The sequence below is a fragment of the Talpa occidentalis genome, unplaced genomic scaffold, assembly GCF_014898055.3.
Source record: "Talpa occidentalis isolate TD23 unplaced genomic scaffold, MPIMG_talOcc4v2.1 talOcc4.9, whole genome shotgun sequence".
In the NCBI taxonomy this organism is placed as follows: Eukaryota; Metazoa; Chordata; class Mammalia; order Eulipotyphla; family Talpidae; genus Talpa; species Talpa occidentalis.
Window position 1 is genome coordinate 21,580,533 of NW_023605305.1, and position 21,459 is coordinate 21,601,991.

The 21,459-nt window shown below is 37.2% G+C and overlaps 1 protein-coding gene and 1 long non-coding RNA gene across 9 annotated transcripts in view; one reads left to right on the top strand and one right to left on the bottom strand.

The window, feature by feature from the left end:
- LOC119235091 (protein argonaute-3) overlaps positions 1-5,372 on the top strand; it is a 51,769-nt gene extending 46,397 nt beyond the window's left edge. For all 8 annotated transcript variants that reach the window (XM_037498153.2, XM_054691759.1, XM_037498156.2 and 5 more), the window contains 3 exons: positions 2,795-2,896; positions 3,843-4,042; positions 4,820-5,372. In XM_037498153.2, coding sequence (XP_037354050.1) covers positions 2,795-2,896; positions 3,843-4,042; positions 4,820-4,928 — 411 coding nt within the window. In that variant the 3' untranslated portion in view covers positions 4,929-5,372. The remainder of the gene's footprint in view (positions 1-2,794; positions 2,897-3,842; positions 4,043-4,819) is intronic.
- A 3,126-nt stretch (positions 5,373-8,498) lies between these two features.
- Positions 8,499-21,395, bottom strand: LOC129145210 (uncharacterized). Its single transcript, XR_008550428.1, has 3 exons — positions 21,205-21,395; positions 10,987-11,112; positions 8,499-8,581 (listed from the first exon to the last, which is right to left on the bottom strand). It is a non-coding gene; the product is annotated as an uncharacterized LOC129145210 (long non-coding RNA).
- Positions 21,396-21,459: the final 64 nt, after the last annotated feature.

Sequence of the window (21,459 nt, forward strand, 5' to 3'; positions counted from 1 at the left end):
TTTGTTGTTGTGAAGAAACTGATGGTTTTAAAGTCATTCTTTCTATTCATGTCAGTAGATGTTCAGAAGAACATATTAAATATTCAGGAGAAAGAAGGTTACAGTCTCTTTTAAAAATGGAGGGGAGGGATTTGGGGTCAAAATAAGGGGGTTGCAATTGTATGGGGAATATAAAAATAAAATTTATTTTAAAAAATAATAATAAGGGCCTCCCCGGTGGCGCAGCGGTTGAGCGCTGGGTTGCGAAGCTGCGCGCGGCCTCTGCGGCGCCGGTTCGATCCCCGGCTGCTCCCCGGCCACCGGAGGAGGGTCCCACATGGCGCGCAGACCCCTCCTGCCGCCCGCTGCTCCCCTCAGCAGTGTACTTCGGTTCTTCTGCCTGCTCTGCTCCCCGCTCTGGCTCTGGTGAATTCTCTCGCCCTCCCGTGCTTCTGACTGTACCCAGTGCATGTATAAACAAAACAAACAAAGAAACCAGCAAACAAATAAATAAAGCATGCCTCTATAAAAAAAAAAAAAATAAATAAATAAAAAATAAAAAATAATAATAAAATAAAAAAAATAAAAGCTAGGGACTTATAGAGTGATTAATGAAAATACATGCAAGCTAACTTTTAAATACTGCTTCCTTTAAAATTCACAAAATTTCTGTATTTTATACTATGCATGTGTGTTTTTATAATTAGAAAGGAAAAGGAAGTATAAGTAGCTAAGAAATATGCCTTCTTATCTGTATGAAACATATGCAGTGGCCATTTTACTGTCATTTCCAGTACATTGTCCTCCCCTCCCCATCCTACAAATCATGGAGCAGAGAAGTCTGAGGATTACAAGTGTGAGTGTCCTCTTGGGAATAGGGTGCAATAAAAAAATGCACTCTCTGAAAAGAGAATGTGTTTTGTCTTTGGTATATATTTGGTCTTTAGTTACATTTACTGTGTAACTTTGAGCAAATAACATAACATCCCTGTACCTGTTTTGTTTTTTTTTTTCTCAGCAAGATTTGTAAAATATTAATAGGTAGTTTATTTGGATTGTTAAGAGGATTAAAAAATAACATGCTTAAAACGGTGCTTGGTACATATTAAGCATTCAAAAGTTTGATAGAGTGGTGGTGATGGGGGTAGTAATAGAAAAAAGAAATAATAATAACAGATATTTTTCTAGACATTCTTAATAAATTTAACTCATTCAGTCCTCACAAACAACACTCTGAGGTACTGATGATGATGATGATGATGATGATGATGATGATGATGATGATGATGACTGTTATTTGATTTGCACAGAAGGAAACTGTCACATGAAAATTAAATAACCTCCCAATGTTGTAAGTTAGTAATTGGGTGGAACAAGAGCTCACCTCAGGTAACCTGGCTCCAGAGTGCTCTTACTCACTGGCCTAGCCCACCTCTCTAATGGCAGAGGTGATGGTTTCAATATGGCCTCTGTGTCATTAAGGGCTGTTGACCCCAAATTTCTAGGTACATTTCTATACCTAGAAAACCAAAGGGTCTCTTCAAAAACAGGATTAAGAAAACCTAAGTTAGCTTTAACCATTGCTAGTAACTGATGTTTAGTTATAGCAGTCCTTCATTTGTTTCTCTCTCACCTTTGCTCTGAATGTTACAACTATTACTAATAGATGGGAGATATTTGTAAATGAGGAGACAGGGGCACAGAGAGGTGAAATACCATGTCCCAGATCACACAACTAGAGACTAGTGGAACTGAGATTTGGACCCAGGTATTCTGCTGACTCTCAAAAGTAAAACTTTTTATATGTGCTACTTATGAAACTTTCCTGTGAAGAATAGACATATTTTAGTAGATTATGAATTGTTCACTTTCTTCTTGGTGAGGCCTGGCTAGTGGGCTCACAGATACAACCAAAGCCACTACTTGATAGCAGTTCCTCTCATGGCAGGGGTAATGTCTCAGCTCATCAAAGAGTTTCTGATCTGCCAGCCTTGTAAACCTAGATTTTAGTGAATGATTTAAATGTGTTAGGGACAAGGAGATGGAGGTTAGTATGCATATGCATTTTAAAGTATTTTATTATAAAACTTTCATTATTAGGAGTTTCAAACCATTTCATTCATAACATTATCTATTTAGGGAAAATCATGTTTTCTTAAAAGGTTGAAACAACTAGAATGAAATAAAAGGAATAAGTCCTTTGCAGTCATTTCAGCTTTTGACTCCCAATTCTGCCCTTTATTGTATGCTATTGGGGAAATTATTTTACATTCCTGGGTCTTAGATTCCCCAAATAAATGGGAATAACACCTAACATGGAATTATCACGATTAGAAATATATTTAAAGTACCGGACACAAAAATGGTTAACAAATGGTAGCTACTGTTAATGTTGTTGTCAGCATTCTTTCTCTCTAAAAATATACTGTTCTTCCAGGAAAATGCTAATTTTCATGAATTACACATTCAAGAGTCCCTGTTGTGCACAAGTACCATAAGTTGGAACACGCAAAGAAACTTTACAGTGGTTTTCTTAAATGTTTTACCTAAATGTCTTGGGCCCATAGTGGGACCAGCTCCCAACTAAGTATCAGTAGGTACTAATAATTCTTTGTTGCTTGTCAGCTCTTACTGTCAGCAACATTTAAGAATAGGAACCAGGGCAGAATAAGGTCTGCTCTTAATGCCTACTTAAGTAATATTTCTAAATGAGAGTAGTGAAACATGCAATCAGAGTATATCTGTACATTTTTTTAAAGTGCTTTCAGACACCTTCTTTACCTTTTTTATTTAAACTTTGACCAAATAAATGTAGGTCGGAAGAAGTGGCAACATCCCAGCTGGAACAACAGTTGACACAGACATTACACACCCATACGAGTTTGATTTTTACCTCTGTAGCCATGCAGGAATACAGGTAAGCCTGCACTGGGATAAAATGTTTTTATTCAACAATTTCCATTCTTACTATGTCTTTTGAATTTTCAGAAAAAGGAAAAGAGAAATATTCTTCTCTGTATTCCAAATTATTTCTACATGAAATAAGGTGAAACCCTTTCTTATGCTGAGAGGGGCTTATTTCTATGAGAAGATCAGACTATCAGTAGTTTAATAGGATGACTCTCCTTTAATTGGGTCCTTAATATAAAACTCAAAAGTATATTAAAATATTGGGGCCTCCCTGGTGGCACAAGGAGTTAAGCACAGCACTATGTATCTATCTGCAGCCCCTGTTCGATCCCCAGCCAGCCAGGGAACTACCCACATGGCGAGGCAGACCTCTCCTGTCTCACCCACTGCTCCCCTCAGCAGTGTATTTCAGTCGATCGCCTGCTCCCCACTCTGTCTCTGGTGAATCCTCTCACTCCTTCCCCCTGCACCTCTGGCCTGTACCCCAGTTCTTGGATGCATAAATAAATAAATCTTGAAAAATATATATATAAAAATATAAAAAATAAAAAAAATTTTAAAAAAAGGCCTCCCAGTGGCACAGTGGTTGAGCGCTGGGTTGCGAAGCTGCCCGCAGCCTCTGCAGTGCGAGTTAGATCCCCAGCCACCGGTGAGGGTCCCACATGGCATGACAGACCTCTCCTGTCGCGCCCGCTCCTTCCCTCAGCAGTGTATTTCGTTAGTCTGCTTGTTCTGTTCCCTGCTCTGACTCTGGTGAATTCTCTTACCCTCCCACGCTTCTGACTGTACCCAGTGCTTTTATAAATAAATAAATCTTTTTAAAAATCAGTTATTAAATTAGTATATCATTTATTAATGTACAAAAACTAGCTTTTTATATAACTTAGTCTGTGCTGAATTTTTTTTTTAAAGTTTAAAAATCAACAGAATATATACAATTGTCTTCTCTATAGGGTACCAGCCGTCCTTCACACTATCATGTTTTATGGGATGATAACTGCTTTACTGCAGATGAACTTCAGCTGCTAACTTACCAGCTCTGCCACACGTATGTGCGCTGTACACGGTCTGTTTCTATACCTGCACCAGCGTATTATGCTCACTTGGTGGCATTCAGAGCCAGATATCATCTTGTGGACAAAGAACATGACAGGTAATATAGAAACATAACAAATACAGATTCTTACCCAAATCCAAATATGGTCTCTGTGTTAGAATTTTCCTGGAAAATATCTTTCAAGTATTTCCATGTAAGTGTATGCTCCTGTTTCCTATAAAATACTGGCATTTAGGGTCTCCCCGGTGGCGCAGCGGTTGAGCGCTGGGTTGCGAAGCTGCCAGCAGCTTCTGCACCACCGGTTCAATCCCCGGCTGCTCCCCGGCCACCGGAGGAGGGTCCCTCATGGCGCGCAGACCTCTCCTGCCACCACTGCTCCCCTCAGCAGTGTACTTCGGTCCTTCTGCCTGCTCTGCTCCCCGCTCTGGCTCTGGTGAATTCTCTCACCCTCCTGCACTTCTGACTGTACCCAGTGCATAAATAAATAAACAAACAAACAAACAAACAAATAAATAAATAAATCTTTTTAAAAGAAAAAAATAGAACAGATGGCCTGAAATAAGGGATCACACTCAGATGGGCTGTGTAGGTAATTAGGCTTTACCAAATTAACTCAATGGAGAGATTATTAGTAATAAATGTGATATAAACATAAAAATGATAGGGGTTTGCTGCTAAGTAATCCTAAAGAAGTGAGAAACAAAATCAGCCTTGAATTAATTAATTATTGAAACTGGGTGACAGATTGAAGTTCATTATGCCAGTCCCTTTTTTAAAAAAAATATTTTCACATTTTCTTGTAACATGATATTGTTCAGAATTACTACATCAAAATAGGGTTTGTTTTTGTGTTCATTGCTACTTCTCTTACAGTGCCGAAGGAAGTCATGTTTCAGGACAGAGCAATGGGCGAGATCCACAGGCTCTTGCCAAGGCTGTACAGATTCACCAGGATACCTTACGCACAATGTACTTTGCTTAAGAAGTCCAAGGATAGTCTCTGAAAGGAAGAAATGAAAGATGAATCAACATACAATGTATGTTTCCAGTGGAGTCAGTTGAGTGGGATGCCTCCAGCCATACAGAAGTCAACACTGTGTGGAGGCCTGTGTCTGATCTTTATGTTGATGCAATGATGATTGTTTACTCCATCAAGGAACACAGTACCATTATGCAATATGAAACCAGCCAACTGCTTTTTTGTGCGGTCTCCTGTAGGAAGTATCGCGATTGTTTTATTTTCTCTTTCTTGTAGTCTAACCCTTTTAATGCCTTTACCTCAAGTTGCTTGGCAGCACAACTATCTTTGCAAAAAAAAAAAAAAAAGTAAAGTAAATGTAAATGATGGTTTAAAAATATACACCTACATGAATAATCAAAGTGATTATTCACAATTATGTGTGCAAAAAAATTAATGTGGATTCATGTATCATAAAAGGTATCTGTGTATATTCCAAATATATACATGCATATTTCATATGCATATATATCTGATCTACATTGACAATAGATATATATGTGTCTGTGTATATTATAGCTCATTCCATTGGGGGACTTCCTTTCCCTTTTGCTATCCCCCTACCACCAGTTTTCTTTCTCTCTACCTCCCTTTCCTTCATTGCAGACATTTTCCCCCTAATGCTACCAGTGACATTCAGATGTTCCTGTATCTGGTTCATTTGAATATGAAGCATGGCAAACTAGATTTTGTTTTGTTTTGGTTTTTTTTGCACACCTTACTCCTATCTCTTATCTCATACACAGTTCTGAGTCTTCAACTTTTGATATTGCTTTCTTTCTTAAGAAACAAAATTATTTCATGTATCTGTTTTTGTGAGAGTGTGTCTGCCCCTCCTGCTTTGAACTTACATTTGCCATTTGTGCAATGTGTACATAAACAGTAGCAACCTATTCTTTTTCTTTAGTGCTTTTGTTAAAGCTGCTATAAATATAAAACTGTCAGTAGTTCTAACTCTTTCTCTCTATAAATGATATGTATTCTAAAGCCTTCTGTTTCTATGAGTTATAATGGAAATCCCTTAAAGCTTTTATGAAAGGTAAATATTTTAAGTGATTGGAACTCTCTAGGGTTGAGGCTCTGAGATTGGATGCAAAGAGAGAAGGGTTTGTTGAGGTTTTTATTAATTTTTGTTTGCTAGTTAACTTGCTGCCTCTCATACTTTAATGTGATTTTCATATATATATTTTTATATATGTGTATATATAAACATATATGTATGTGTTTGAAGTTAGCTTCCTTTTCTTTTATATTTATTAGAATAGTGCTTTAATAATTATAGGATCATATTGGCAACATCTTTTATAGAAATTTAATCACTTTTATTTTAAGAACTGACAAGTTGTTTTTGTTATCTTTTAGTGCAATAAGCAGTTTTAAAGGAAAGCTGTGTCTGTTTGACACCTTTACCATGAGTAGTAAGAGGAACAGGCACCTTCATAATTTTAAAAGGGCAAAGTAATACAGCCTTAATTTCAGAAGGAAAGTATTATAATTTTAAAGTTTAAGCCTGTCTTTTAAAAATCATAGTGAAAATGAAGGAAATTTAATGTCCTAATTAAGTCTGACCTTGAATACTAGAAATAAAGTTGAACTTTGATTTAAGAAATGACAGTGAATAGCTTAAGATTTAGAAGATTCTTTGAAAAAAGCTCATGTTTATTGAGTTAGGTACCCATTTTCATTTACTAAAATGAATCAGGAAAATGTAAAATGATATTTTTAAATTTTTTTTTGCTAATTTATCACCAGTGTAACTTTCCTTTTAAAATTAGGGTGATGGTGACAAAGGAAGTTAGGATCTTGATTATTTTAAATGAGTTAAATCACTGAAATAACTGAAATGTGGGGAAAGTTTTACAAAACTTTTATTGATTTCACTTTAAGATATGAAAAAGTACTATAAAGCTGTCAAAACCAAGTTTTTCAGTAACATTGGATTCAGGGGAGATTTGCACTTTGTAACTCATAAAAATTTCATTTAAACTTTTTTCTTTTTGCACTGGTTCAGAGTATAGATATTACAGATTGTTTCAGTGGGCATTGTTGCTAACTTTGAAACCTTTCAGGATTCCATCTGCATCTATAAACAAATTGTAACTCTTCAATTTCTTTCTTATCTGTAATCCACTCTTATTGCCAATTTACTGTATTTTGAGCCTAAAATCTGAGCCCATGTCCTCCAGCAGGTATGAAATCTTTTGTCCCTCTGCCAGAAAACTGAAAAAGTACTGTATTTTTGTATGTTTATTATATTGAAGTGTCTGAAATGCAATTTACAACACTGTTCCAAAACCCTTTACATAGGTAATATTTGTATAGTATATACGTTTTTCTCCCACCCCTTCCTCCTTTTCTCCAAAAAATTACTATAAAAAATTTTTACATTGAAATTTCACTGAATATAGTCAAGAAATGGGCAGAAGAAGAAAATAGAATATCTTGATTATGAAATTTTGATTACTTGTATGCTTGCTCAGTATTCTTAAATACATCTTCCTTTGTTGATGGGAGTTGCAAAGATTCATGAGGAAACCTTTAGGGCCCAGGGAAAAACTATAAATACTCTTTCCCTGTTTACAGCTTTACCTAATCATTTTCAGTTACATAGTCTCATACACCCTAGAATAAAACCCATAATTTAAATCTATCTGGACTTCTACAGCAGAAAAAAAAACACTTTTTAATATAAAGCTTCACCTTTGAAGTGAGTTCTTTTTAGGGTGCTCCTACAGTTTCAGCATTGTTTAGGGTTGCTTAACTTGAAAGAGTATGTATTGTATAGTTCTAATTTACTTACTAGCTAATTGGTATAACAAACAATTAAAGATACCTTATACTTAGAATTTTAAGATAAAAGGCTAAGTGGCAAATACTTTTTGAAATTTGTTTTAATTATTGTATTTCTAGTGTAGAATTTCTGATCTTTTAATTCGAAAACAATTATTTTGAATTTAATGGTCATGTTTCTGCCCTTGCTTTTAACTAAATAATGAATGCTGATTTTGATTTGCTATTTTCTATAATGTATAAACATGACTCTAAAATGTAAGTCCCAGCAACTGGTACAATTGATGTTCATGTGAAGAGGAATTGGGAGTTTAATGTATATTCTGGATGGCAGATGTGTCTGTGTAAAGTGCTGATACATGTTATTATATTACAGTATCAGGTTACTGGCATTGAGGACCATACACTTATAATACTGTAGCTGCTATATTTATTGAATCATGTAAGTCTGACAATTACTGCACTAAACAATAAGGAGATGAGCAGGATTCAAGGCTAGTGTTAGACACTCTCCCTTTTTCTTTTCCCCTAAATAAGATTAAGAACATGAAATATCAAGGTAACAAAGGGTGCTGCCATTATAGTTTCAATTTAATATTGAGATATTCTTTCTTTGTTTTAGAAATAGGATTTTGAGCTTAGCAGTTTTGAAAAAGGGAATGTTAGCCTTTTTAGTACTGGTTTTAGACATATTTTCCCAGAAGTACAGTTGCCCATTATTTTTTTCTTAGTATTTACCTTTTAACAACTTCCTCAGTGAACTTAGAGATCTTCATAGAGATCTTCCCTGTTTGTAACCTCTTCATAGAAGAAAATCTGGAGGGACTCTAATAGAAGTGGACTGAGTGTTAGAGGAAGGCACGTGATAAAGATTCATCTCTACCTTCTATTAATAGCATAGGGATTCTTAGCCTTCTGAAGACCTTTATTAGCTTTCCATACTAGGTTCTTTGATAACCCAACACTGCCCAGTGTTTAATTATGTATTCTCTAATGGATTTAGTATAAGAGAACTCATGACAGGGTTAGCTGTGACAGGCTTAAGGTATGTCTAGGGAAATAAAAGCTGAGTTTCTATTCATTAGAAATGGCTGGCAGAGAAGCTCAGTGTTTAAGGAATAGGAGCAGTCAGGATGCCAGGAATAAATCTGAAGTAATTAGATAGATTAGAGACCAGGAATTAGAGACCATTACTCAAAGAACTTTGTGGGTATTTTCAGAGGCTGGTGTGAATTTGCCAAGGGTAGTGATTTTTATGAAATCCACAAAATAAAAAAATATTTTGTAGTCTTGCTATTTCAAACTTGATAGCTAATGTTTTGCCAAGAAACCTAAGTGGCAACCTTATGTGATTTTTACTCAGTATCATTAAATCTGAGTTAAATATTTGCTTTGCATTCTATGAATACTTTTAAAAACAGGTTGCCCTTACAGTAACTTGCTACTTAAATTACTTTTTATGAATTATCAGTCAAGCTACAAAATACATCATTGGCCTGGCATCTTTATTTTGGCTTTCTTATCCATATGAGGTTTTTAGTCATTTTCGTTTTTTGAGAATTCATGGAATATGTCTTAAAAAGCTTCACTAATAATAGTTGGAAAACTTTATATCAGATGAGACCATCCTGAGTGGCAGTATAATCCTAACTCTATAGTTAGGCTATATTTATTTTCCCATTTCCTTCTCATTTATCTTATAAAGCACTTTTGTGATTCTATAAATGTCAAAAAATAAGCCAAGAATAGATGTGAAAACCAATATAGCAATGCAAAAATGAGAATTTTCTTCCCCAAAAAATCTTTTTTTAAATTCCCGTGTATATTAAGAACATTTTTGATCAGTGGCAGTGTTAGAAATGATGCTGTGACTAGCGAAAGCCAAACTGATTCCCAAGAGGATAAGATCAGTCTTTTGTCTCTCTCACTTTGCATGTGCGTGCGTGTGTGTGTGTGTGTGTGTGTGTAAGTATGTTTTTTCTTTTTCCTACTTTTAAAAGCGGTACATTTCACTATAATTTTCCATGTTGGTCAGAATAATTCTTTTCAACTGAGATACACTAGTCAAGGCTTATACTGGTATTGTCTGCTACAGTTGAATCTTATTTTCCTTTACCCATCAAAGATAGTGCTCCAGATTTTTACATTATGACTGAACCTCAACAATCTTTTAAAGTATGGAAGCTAAAGATTTTATTTTGAATTAAAGATCGATAGTTTAATATAGAGGGCTGGAATTTACTGTTGAGAAACCCTGTTGAAGTATCAGGTAACAAACATTGTGACAAAATTAAGATCCTGTCAAATTATTTTTCCAGACATTGGTCTCCCTTCCTTTTTGAAATCATTGTCCAAGGTAACCAAAATCTAATGTATTAGCTATGTTAGGTTGTTAAGTCTCAGTAAAGCAAAGACATTCTTCAGGGTAGACACTGCATTAAATTTTTTAATCATTTTTAAAAGCAAGGCGGTTCTTAGAAAGTGCCTTTTCAGATGATGGTGCTGTAGATTTTTATTTTTCAAATAGCAGGAGGCTAAAAATGTAAAAAATAAATTATTTTAGAACTCCAAGAGTGTGACAGTTTCATATAAATAATGTTATTCCTTGTCCTGAATCCGGTCTGAGGGAACCAAATAAAGCTTTTATTCATTAAAGTAGGTAGGTAGGTAAATGCTCACCAAATGTATTTTGTAAGCTTGAAATTTGTAATAGAATTAACCCTTTCTGGTTTTAGCTGTGTTGAAGGTAATCAATATATAGGCACATAAAACAGCAAATCTGCCTAATTTTTTAATAATTCTGGGTATAGTAGCAAATGCCCAAAGGGCATTCCTGGTAACTTGCCAGGAATATATGTCATAGGCTGTCTTTCCTATTTTTCCCCCTAGCATAGATTAACCTTTTTGTAGATATCTATATGACAGCCTTTTCTATTTAATCTTTATTAAGTAAGACTGCTTTATAAAGGGAGAGCCAAGCCACCATGGAATTCAATTTAAGAGAAAAAGTTAAATGATTATGTCTGTAGACTTAGGTAGATTTTCCATTCTAGGCAAAAAATATTTGAAATGATTTCCTATTTTTTTTCCTCTGATGTGAGAACTGAAACATCATTTAGATGACAATACATCTAAAAGAGTGTGATCGTTTAATTAGAAATAGAACATGCAAAAACAGGCTGTGGAGGAAGTAAACAAAAGAGAGGGTAATAGCATAACCATTCATACTTACTAGAAAAGTAGTAATCCACCAGAATGCAACTTTTCCCTGGAGTTGTAAGCAGTAAACACCAGTAGATGATCACTTAATCAGTTCTTGCTTGTGAATTTGGTGAGCATTCCTCCAGAAAAAAATAGACTAAAAACAAAAACACCACACCTCAGTAACCTTGTATGCTGCATTATGTAATAATGATAGTAAGATTATATTGTTTGGAGTGTACTATGTCTGTTTGCAAATATACATGCACATTAAACTTTTTCATTTTTTATAATGTCTTAATAGCAATTTTGCGTTTATTTTTTAATATTAATTTTTCTATTGTGATGTTTATATTTATTAGCAACTTGTGTGCAACTTTTATAATTTGCCTAGGTGTTGATTTTAAGGTATTTTATTTTTATAGCTATTTCTAGCTTTTTCTTACCTTGTGATATTAGCAAAAATTAACATAGCGGGCTTCCCTGGTGGTGCAGGGGTTAAGTCTCAGCGCAATCATAATATCACTAGCCACTGTGGCATGAGTTCTGATCCCCGCCAGGGAGCTTACCCACATGGCACAGCAGACCACTCCTATCTTGCCCTGCTGCTCCCCTCAGCAGTGTATTTCAGTAGATCTGACTGTTCTGCTCCCCACTCTGTCTCTGGTGAATCTTCTTACCCCCTGCACCTCTGGCCTAGATCCCAGTTCGCATAAATAAAAAAATAAATCTTTTTTTAAAAAATTAAGATAGAATGTTAATACCCCAACCAAACTACTAATTCCATAAAATTTAGAGTTTGGATTTGTACAATAAGCTGTTAACACTATTTTAATGTAGAATATTTAATGTTTCTATAGTGGGCATTAAAGGTAGTCTTTAGACCTCTCAATGTGGAGAGGAGGTGAGGCTCTTCTGTAACTCAGATTCTTTCCCCCTGAAGTAACCAACTAAAACTAACACATGAATTTATTTCATGTAATCTGTCATTTTTTGAGCAACTTGTCTAGTAAAATGATTGTTACATTTATTTTCTTTAACATCAGCTATACTGAAACTGCTTAAGTGGTCAGATAATCAACATTAGGATAATGATACCATTTTTACAGGCCTGGAAAGCAAATAGCACATAATCCAGTTGTCATTGATAGCTGACTTTGAAATGGGAGTCCCCCCCCCCATAATTTATATTTTATTAGAAGATTTGCTAACTTGATTCTTTTCCTAGCATACTTTTAAAGTTGATTTAACCCTAAACATCAATGAAGAAGCAGTTTAAGTGTCTGAGTGGAGTCAGGGATACAGACCAATTAGTATAGTATTTCCATTAATTAAAAAATCAGCTAAGTAATAATTTATGAATGGAAATTAATTGGAAAGCAGTAAAAGGTATGTTATATGATTTTAATTTCAAATATATCTCATCCAGTTTCTTAGTGAATAAGTCAGGATTATCTGTAGGGCTTCCCTAGTGGCGCAAGGGGTTAAGACGCAACATATGAAGCTCGCGGCAGCCACTGCAGCATGAGTTCGATTCCTGGCCAGGGAGCTACCCACATGGCGCAGCAGACCTCTCCTGACTTGCCCACTGCTCCTCTCAGCAGTGTATTTCAGTCAATCTGCCTGTTCTGTTCCCCACTCTGTCTCTGGTGAATCCTCTCACCCCCACAACTCTGGCCTGTACCCCCAGTTCTTGTATGTATAAATAAAAATAAATCTTTAAAAAAAAAGATTATTTGTATTGGTAAACTAACTTTTTACAAAGATACATGAAAAAAATGAATTCTCCAAAGCAAGGTAAAATATTCCCATTGTATTTTTACACCATAAATTTGCTTAGTAGGACATTTTTCTGTCAGAGATTAAAAGGTAAACTTTATCCCATCTTTGGAGCTTAGAATTTTAAATTACCAGGACTCAGTATATTACTTTTTATTTACTGTACTAGATTCTGTTCTTCCGCTGAGAATGGGTACAAATGAGAAGGTTTCAAGTAATTGAAAGTGAGAAAATGTAATTTTTATATAAAATTTTATAATTTGAAGTGAATCAACATGCAATTTCATTATAGACATTGGCCACCCCATTTTTTCCTTCATATTTTTCAGTTACACTTTATACATATATATAATACACTATTTTGAACTACTTCCTTTACCCCTACATCAAGCAAGTCTTGATGGAACATCGGTACCTGATTTTGGAATTTGTTGCTATATATTTCAAGCAATCGGATTTTTTTATTGCAAGTATCTGCCCCTATCAGGGATATTTTTTATATTTTTAATTTTAATCATTTTATTCATCACATTTCAACCTTGTCCTAAGTTGACAGGCATATAATTCTTGTAGACCAACACTTTAAAGCAGCCTAGAAAAGAAATATCCCTGTATTTTCTTTTTTCTTTCATTCTGAACCTGACACATGGATCTTATTTTGTTCTTTTAACTAGTTGACTCCATAAATCAAGGTACCTGGTATAGGTGCTTAGTGCCGTGGTGAAGTGCTTGGTTATTTGTTCAAGTTTATAGTCTACTTCCCAAGGAATATTTGTTTAAAAAAGAGAATTGTGCAGTAATAGTTCATCCCCAAAAAAAGACTGTTAGGAACTGTCTTACATGAGCAAAATACATATAGGAATACTGGTCACTTTATCCTTTTGGGGTTTATAGTTTCCAAAAATTGACTGTACACATCTATAATTTTATGTTGGAAGTTTAAGAGACTGTCACACACTAGAGAGGGAGATCACTCTGATAGTTAATGCCTAGAACTTTGTCTCTTTTGCATGACTTTAGTTAGAGGAGCAAGCAAACAAAAATCCCTTAATGTGACCCTTTTATAATATTTTTAGAACCAAAGAAGCAAAGACTTTCTACAAAAATGGTGCAGATGTGGCTCTGTTACAAGAACCTGTGGCAACATTTGTAAAGAAATGGACTGGTGGGGTTGTGAGAGTGTATAGTGAGGGAAGAGATGGGGAGAAGTTTTCTCTATTGAGATCCTGGGACAGAGACCTTACAGTTGTTTGATACTTGTCAGCATCTCACAGCCACGTTATAAAAGAGTCCTGTTGCTCTTTGAACCAGGAGAAGGGACCTAAGAGTACCTCGGTAATCTAAATTTATGTTGTTGTCCCAATCCTAAAGCTGCATCTATTCTTGCTAAATTTAGAGATGTCTTGGAAGTTGCTTCTGAAATCAATTAAGGAAACATTTATCCTTAAATAGAGCCATAGCATTGCTGTTAACCTGGCTTCTCTGGCTCTTCCCTTTCCATCGAAAACATCTTTTCAGACAGGGTAGTTTTTCCTGTAAAAAAAAAATGTTTTCTTGTGAATGATTTGAAAAAAAAACCACACAGGTAGGTTGTGATGAAGGGGTACTTTTGCCTGGTATAGACAGTCCAACTAGGTTAATGAAATCAGTTCAATTCCAGGATTTGGATTTGCACAGCCCAATGGCAACTGCAAATACCTCCATTTCACAGAAAGGGAATCATCTTGTATTGATGATGACTTTCAAATGTATGTGTGCCCTTTGTTAAAAATTAAAACAGAGCCTCCCTGGTGGTACAAGGGGTTAAGACGCAACCTACGAAGCTAACTGCAGCCAATGAAGCATGAGTTTGATCCCTGACCAAGGAGATACCCACATGGCACAGCAGACCTCTCCTGACTCGCCCACTGCTCCCCTCAGCAGTGTATTTCAGTCAGTCTGCCTGTTCTGTTCCCCACTCTGTCTCTGAATCCTCTCACCCCCACAACTCTGGCCTGTACCCCAGTTCTTGTATGCATAAAAATAAATAAATCTCTTAAAAATTAAAACAGCAAACACCAAAACCTAATAATTCATCCCTACAAGATTCTTTAAACACTTGCCAGGAAGTTTCTCATTTCTTATCCCAGTGTACAGTATCTTTCTCCTCTTTAAAGAAAAAAGGAAAAAGGGATTTAGAGATAGTTTGTCCACTATGAGTAATAGTAAAATAATTGGGGAAGGAGGCTTCCCTGTCACAAGTTGTAGCTTGATTGAGAGACTTTCTGAGCATGTTTTTTCATGTTTGACTTCTGAAGTGTGTCCTTTGGCATACTACTCTTTGATTTACTTAAGTGCCACCACTGTGTTTTATGATATGAGTGTTTTATGCCATTTATCAGTCATGAAGGTCTTCCCCCATACTACACACACATACACACACACAGTTATAAATGAAAGGGGGAAAGAAAATGATACATGAGAATGTAACTTTAGTTAATATAGATGGAAAGAAATTCTAACTTGCTTCAATGAGAATAAAGATTGAAAGTGTTAATGCTGCAGATATTAGCTCTAATGATAGAATCTTTTGCGAGCTATCGTGATAATGTGAACTGAATATATGTAATATGATATAGTAAAGTGATGAAAATTATTCATGACAGTAATATTTCAACCTTCTAACAGAGATCCCAATATTCTTAAGGAAAATACAACTTCTGGTTTTAATGACTCAGACTCTGATTTAAACTTTGAAATGCCTATGACTTTTATTCTGAACATGGCTTCTTAAATATATAAAAATTATATTGAATAAGTTGACACTATTCTTACTTGACATTGATTTACTTAGACTTCAAATATATAGCTATAACTCTCACATCTCTTGGTATGTGCAAAATTCCGTATAGAAAATAAGTTTTAACTCAACCCATTTCCTAGTCAAACCTGAACTGTAAAGGAAAAATCTGCAGGTATTTTCAAATGCAGGAAATTTCAGGAAAAAGACTGTTGAGAACTTGCCTTTGAGAGTAGAAAGGCAAAAAACGTGAACCAGAGACTTGGAGTTTAGTCAGAGCTCTGTGTCCTTGGGCAGTTTCCCTCATCTCTTCATGCCTAGTTTCCCCTTTTAAGATGGTAGTAGGAATACCTGCCCTCACCTACCTCACAAAGTTGCTGTAAGAAGTTTTTCACTGTTCTCGAGTGTTCAAAAGAACAGCTATTCAGAATCCGAGCTAACACTTTATTATTCTATGGAGAGTCCCTTTCCAGTTTGCCTCAATGAAAGTGTCTTTAATTACTGTAGCATATTTTATAAAACAAGGCATAAGAGATCCACAGGCCTATTATGGTATGGTGTTCACTTTCAAATAGATCCTGTTCTGTGTCTCCCTTGCCAGATACCCAGTGCACAGATTACCTTTTTCTTTATAATAATCATTGGCAAAAGTGTGACTTCAGAAACCAGACTCCTTTTAGTGGTGCTATAGCAGTGTGATTGTATTTTGAGTTAGATTAATGTGATGAAACAGATACTCAGATACTGGTTTTGCCTTTTGCCTTCAGACATTTTTGCTATATGTTGGCATCAGGCTGTTGTACAACCAGTTAGTTACCCTTGTTTCTGGGCACATTTCTGGTACCTTTTTTGGGGAGTAGGAGGTTAGGTTTTAAGTTGGAAAATATGCTCACTTCACTGATCACTTGGCAGAATTGAACCTTGCTTTCTGACCACTAGGCACCTATATAAAATTTAAATTTAGTGGAAGTTTTTTTTTTCCCTCATTTTTGTTTCATTCTGAACATCTGCAGTTATTAATATGCAGTCCATGGGTGTCTGACCCAGTTATCTTTAAGGATGATGGACAGGACGTTACATTTCTACAGGCTTCCCTATTCCTGGGGGTAAAGAGCTCCTTTTTCTAGGAAATAATGAAGGAGACGTCACCAAAGCTTGTGTAAGCAATTCCTTGTTGCAACAGAGGTTTTTTTTTTTTTGTTTTATTTTGTTTTTTTAAGAACAGAGGATGCATTTAGGTATACAGGGTATGGATGTAGTCAGCATTTGTTTTCTACCTTTATAGATAGTGACCTTTTGTTACAGTCAGGTGATCTTCTCGAACTTACCACGAACATAGGTGGTGCCTGTTTTGGTTTTGTAGGATAATGAGAATACCAAGTTCTAAAAAGGAACTGTTGGGGAGATATATACTTAAAAATGAACAAAAATTCTACCTTGCTCAGTGAGCTAGCTTAAGAACATTGATGCATCAGGAATACTTTCAAACGACCTTTGCTATAATGTGTAGCTTTAATGTCTCTCTTCAGTTATGGACCCATAAAAGTATTACTATATCTTGTGAATAAGGATCATTCTTGTGGAGTGATACATGGATGCTTTCACAGGCTGTGGGATGCAGTGGTGTGTGTGCGTGCGTGTGTGTGTATATATAAATATTCTGTTTGTAACACTGTACTACACAAGTTTATATAGAAAAAAATAATTATTTCTTTAGCATTTTGGAGGACTGAAATTGTAAAGTAGCTATTCCAGTGTAATCCGACCCCTCCCTCTAGAGGACATTTATATTACACACAAATGTACACCCCATAGTGTGGCTAACTGCTCCCACTTTAGATTATTGCTGCTCTTTTTTTTTAACCTAAGTAATGGAGGAAGAAATAGCACTCTTTTTAAAGGGACTTTTCTGAAGAGTAAAATGTAAATATAGGACATGTGGGAGGGTTGGGGCCACCTGCAAATGTCCTGTAGTTGGACAAGTAGCCTTTTAAAATTTACTTTTTAACCATCTTGACCGTGTGTGCCTATTTGTATTGCAGATGTGAACTACAATTTGGGGGGGTTGATATCAGTGTGTTTTGAAACTTAATTATTACATAAAATCAAAATAACCTCTTTCTCCATCTTCCTTTTTCCACACAAACTATTTTTGCCAAATATTTCTACTAATACCAAGTCTCAGCACGGTAAAATGATGGGGGTCTCAAACCTCCTTCCTCATCTTTCCTAGCCTGTCATGTGCCTGGTCTTCTATTTTTTTTCTTGGCTTTTCATAAGAAAGAATAATTAATTGTTGTGATTTGCAGATGGCAGAATTTCAGATGTTTATTAGCCTTCCTTTGTTAATACGTGGTTACACAGTAATGTTTGTTAAAAAATTGAGTCTGATTTTGTAATATGCTGTTGGTCCAGATAAGATCTTGAAATGATGCCAGACTGCCATATTTTATTAAGAAGAAAGTGAACTTTATGTGGTGGGGCTGGGAGCGAGACTGGGATATATATGTAATCACTGTATAATTAGAAACACCAAATACTGGATCCTATCACTGTGTACTTGGGGGTCAGGCTTTGAATTTGGTTGTTATTTTAACTCCTTGAGGTCTGTATGTAACTATAAGAAGACAGCAAATAAAGTTTTTAAACAAACGTGCTTTTTTTGGTATTTAAAATTTGGTAGCAGATTTTCTACTTTCAGTTAAATTACCTTCCCAGAAAAAAAATTACTACAAAAAAAAACTTAAGGTTGAAATTGAGAAGCTTGAAGCTTTTTAAGCAGTTTAGTTCCTCATAATTTTTTATGTTAAGGAAATTGTCGTAATTCTTTCTGAGCCAAACTGTCACTAAACTGTCCTGTGACAGAGCCACTCCTCTCTTCTGGCATTCTGTGTACGGAAGGGATCAATGTGTTTGTTTTTGATCCTTGATTTTAAAAAAGTAATGGTTTTAGTGTTGCTTAGCTTCAATTTGAAGTGTAACTTCCACTAATAACTGCAATAAAAAGCAAAGCTTTGCTCCAAACTTTGTGTTGCGTGATCATCATTAGCTCCTTAACTTGGGGACGGGGGCCAGTGTGATGCAGTGGAAAGAATCCAGGCTCTATGAGGCATGAAGTTCAAATATTGATTGCACCAGACCACAAATAGATGCTTCTCAATTTGTGCCCTCCACTGTACATTGAATGAGATGGAAAGTACCTCAAAGTGCTGAACACATGGATGGAGCTCAGGTTTTAAAGAGGTTCTTCCACACACACCCATTTTCCCTTAAATGAGGGAGAGTGGAAAGAGAAGGCAGCAGGAAACAAGGCTTACAAACTCTTCCAGGAAGTGAAAGAATTTCAAAACAAGAAGGAAAAATAACTGAAGGAACATGGCCAGGTGGGGTGGCAAGGGGACTCCCCACAAGCCCAACAACCTTTGCACAACCAGGTATAGGTGTATACGGTCACTAGACTAAGGTTCTGGAAGCTGGTTCTCAAATGTCATAACCGTTTAACCTCAGGTATGACACACTTCACTCTATAATTGAAGTTATTGGACTAAAATCAGAGTCTCACGTCAGGCCAATGTGATCCTGAAAATACTTTTTGTTGGGTATTTAAGATATTTTTATTAGTTGCTAACATTTAAAAAGTGAGAAGCTCTCACATTAAAATCCAGATGTTATCTTCTCTTGAAAAGTGAAGTTCAACAGCTTCACATATTCCTTCAATAATCCTTCACATCCGCCATCAGGGAGCTCCCAGTGGTTGCCCCCTTCAGGTGGGGCACACTGTCCCCAGAGCCCCCACCACTCTGCCCAGCCTGGCATTTTCTTTGCCATTGCTGGGATCAAAGGAACACTGGTGTAAAGTGTGGCCTCGAATCCCATTGAAGACGTGCTCCTCACCTGGTGGTCAATACTTCGAAACGGTTCAGCCTAAATGCCAAAAAACACGTCCCTCCAGATTTTCCATTTGCCTTATTTACCTTCTCAAAACATCACAGAATTGAATGCAGTCCCCTCTTGCTGTTGGGCATTCCTTTCCCCAGTTTTCTCCCAGCTGCATGTACCCAGACTCAATACAACTCTACTGGTATAGTTTGTGTTCTTTTTTTTTTTTTAAAGATTTATTTACTTATGCATGCAAGAGCTGGGGTATAGGCCAGAGGTGTGGGGGGAGAGAGGATTCACAAGAGACACAGTGGGGAACAGGACAGGCAGATGGACTGAAACACACTGCTGAGGGGAGCAGCAGGAAAGACAGGTGAGGTCTGCTGCGCCATGTGGGTAGCTCCCTGGCTGGGATTGAACTCATGCTGCAGTGGCTGTGGGTAGCTTCATAGGTTGTGTCTCAACCCCTTGCGCCACCAGGGAGGCCCCTATAGTTTGTGTTCTTGAAGGATCTTGTACTGATGCTAAAGAAGCACAAGTTAACTTACTGACAAATCCTGGGTCCCACCCTTCAGGTGTATGTTACATCACCACACCCACCCCCAAGGCACTGAAAGCCCCCCCCCATAGTCCCATTGGGGCCCCTTCCCATCTTCTTCCCCTATCTCCCCCTCTGGTATCCTCAATTCTACAGTCAGATTCCTAGAGTTTGTTATTGGCTTGGCTTTGTCTGACCCTTCCTCTTATTTCTGTATATTCCACATATAACAACACCATTTGGTTTTTGACTTTCTCCTGAAAAGGAGCAGTCTGCATAGTAACTACACTGGTGCAGGAAAAAAAATTTTTTTAAATAATTATACGCAGGGGCCTCCCTGGTGGCGCAGCGGTTAAGTCTCAGCGCTATCAAGCTATCACCAGCCAGTGCATGATGAGTTCGATTCCCAACCAGGGAGCTGAGCCACATGGCCCCGCAGACGTCTCCTGTGTCTCCTGCTGCTCCCCTCAGCAGTGTATTTCAATCTGCCTGCTTTGTTCCCCACTCTGTCTCTGGTGAATCCTCTCACCCCCTGCACCTCTGGCCTGTACCCCAGTTCTTGTGTGCATAAATAAATAAATCTTTAAAAATAATAATAAATAAAAGAGGAGAAAGTAATTTACTCTGGGGCAATATACGCAACTCCCTTGGCAAACAATTCATATAAAATCTCAAAATCTCCCACTATTACTTGGAGGAGCGTTCCTTCACTGTCAATAGCCAAAATCAGTCCCAATTTAAAGCAGAAATCCTCTAAAGTGACACTAAGTTGTTTGAAAAACATTTTCATAATCGCAGTTCTCATATTTCTAAAATAGCAGCTTCCAGAGGGAAGCCAGGGTTTGATTAATATTGCAGTAACCTGCAACCTAAAACCTGGGCTCTCACTTGCCAAGCACATTACTAAGCTGTCTAGGAGTCAGGATCTTGCGCGGAACCCCAGAGGAGGACAGAGGAGCACCCGAGGATCCTCTTCTCCATTTCCAGCGCCGCCCAGAGGCAACGTGGGGTGGTGACAGCGCGCAGACCTGCGGGGCCCACACGCCTGGGTTCCCACGCCCGCCTATTAGCTTCCCGGTCTCAGTAACTACCCGAGCAAAAGGGAAGCAGGCCTGCCTTCCCATTAGTCACAAAGATTAAATATTAACACTTGCCAAGGCCTAGAACAGTGCGGACGCGGTTGATATTTTTTAGAGCAATGCTTGGATTTTAAGCATGGCTTCCACTCCCCCAAAACTCGCTCCCAAGGTGGTGCCCTCTCCAAATATGATTACCATTCCTTCGGTGCCGCCCAGCAGATGTGGAAAACGACTGACGCAAGACGGGCTCCAAGGAATGCGAGAAAATGATTCTGGGGAACCACTGGGGCGTGAGCCTGGGTGTGCGCCCACTTGTCTCTGTGCACAAGTCGATGCAAAACTTTCATCAAAATAAAAATGTTGAACTTGACAGTGCAGTGCGCGGCACCCCCGAGGACCCCTCCGGCAGCCCCATCCCCCGGCCTCGCCAGCCCTAGCCGAGCGCGCCCC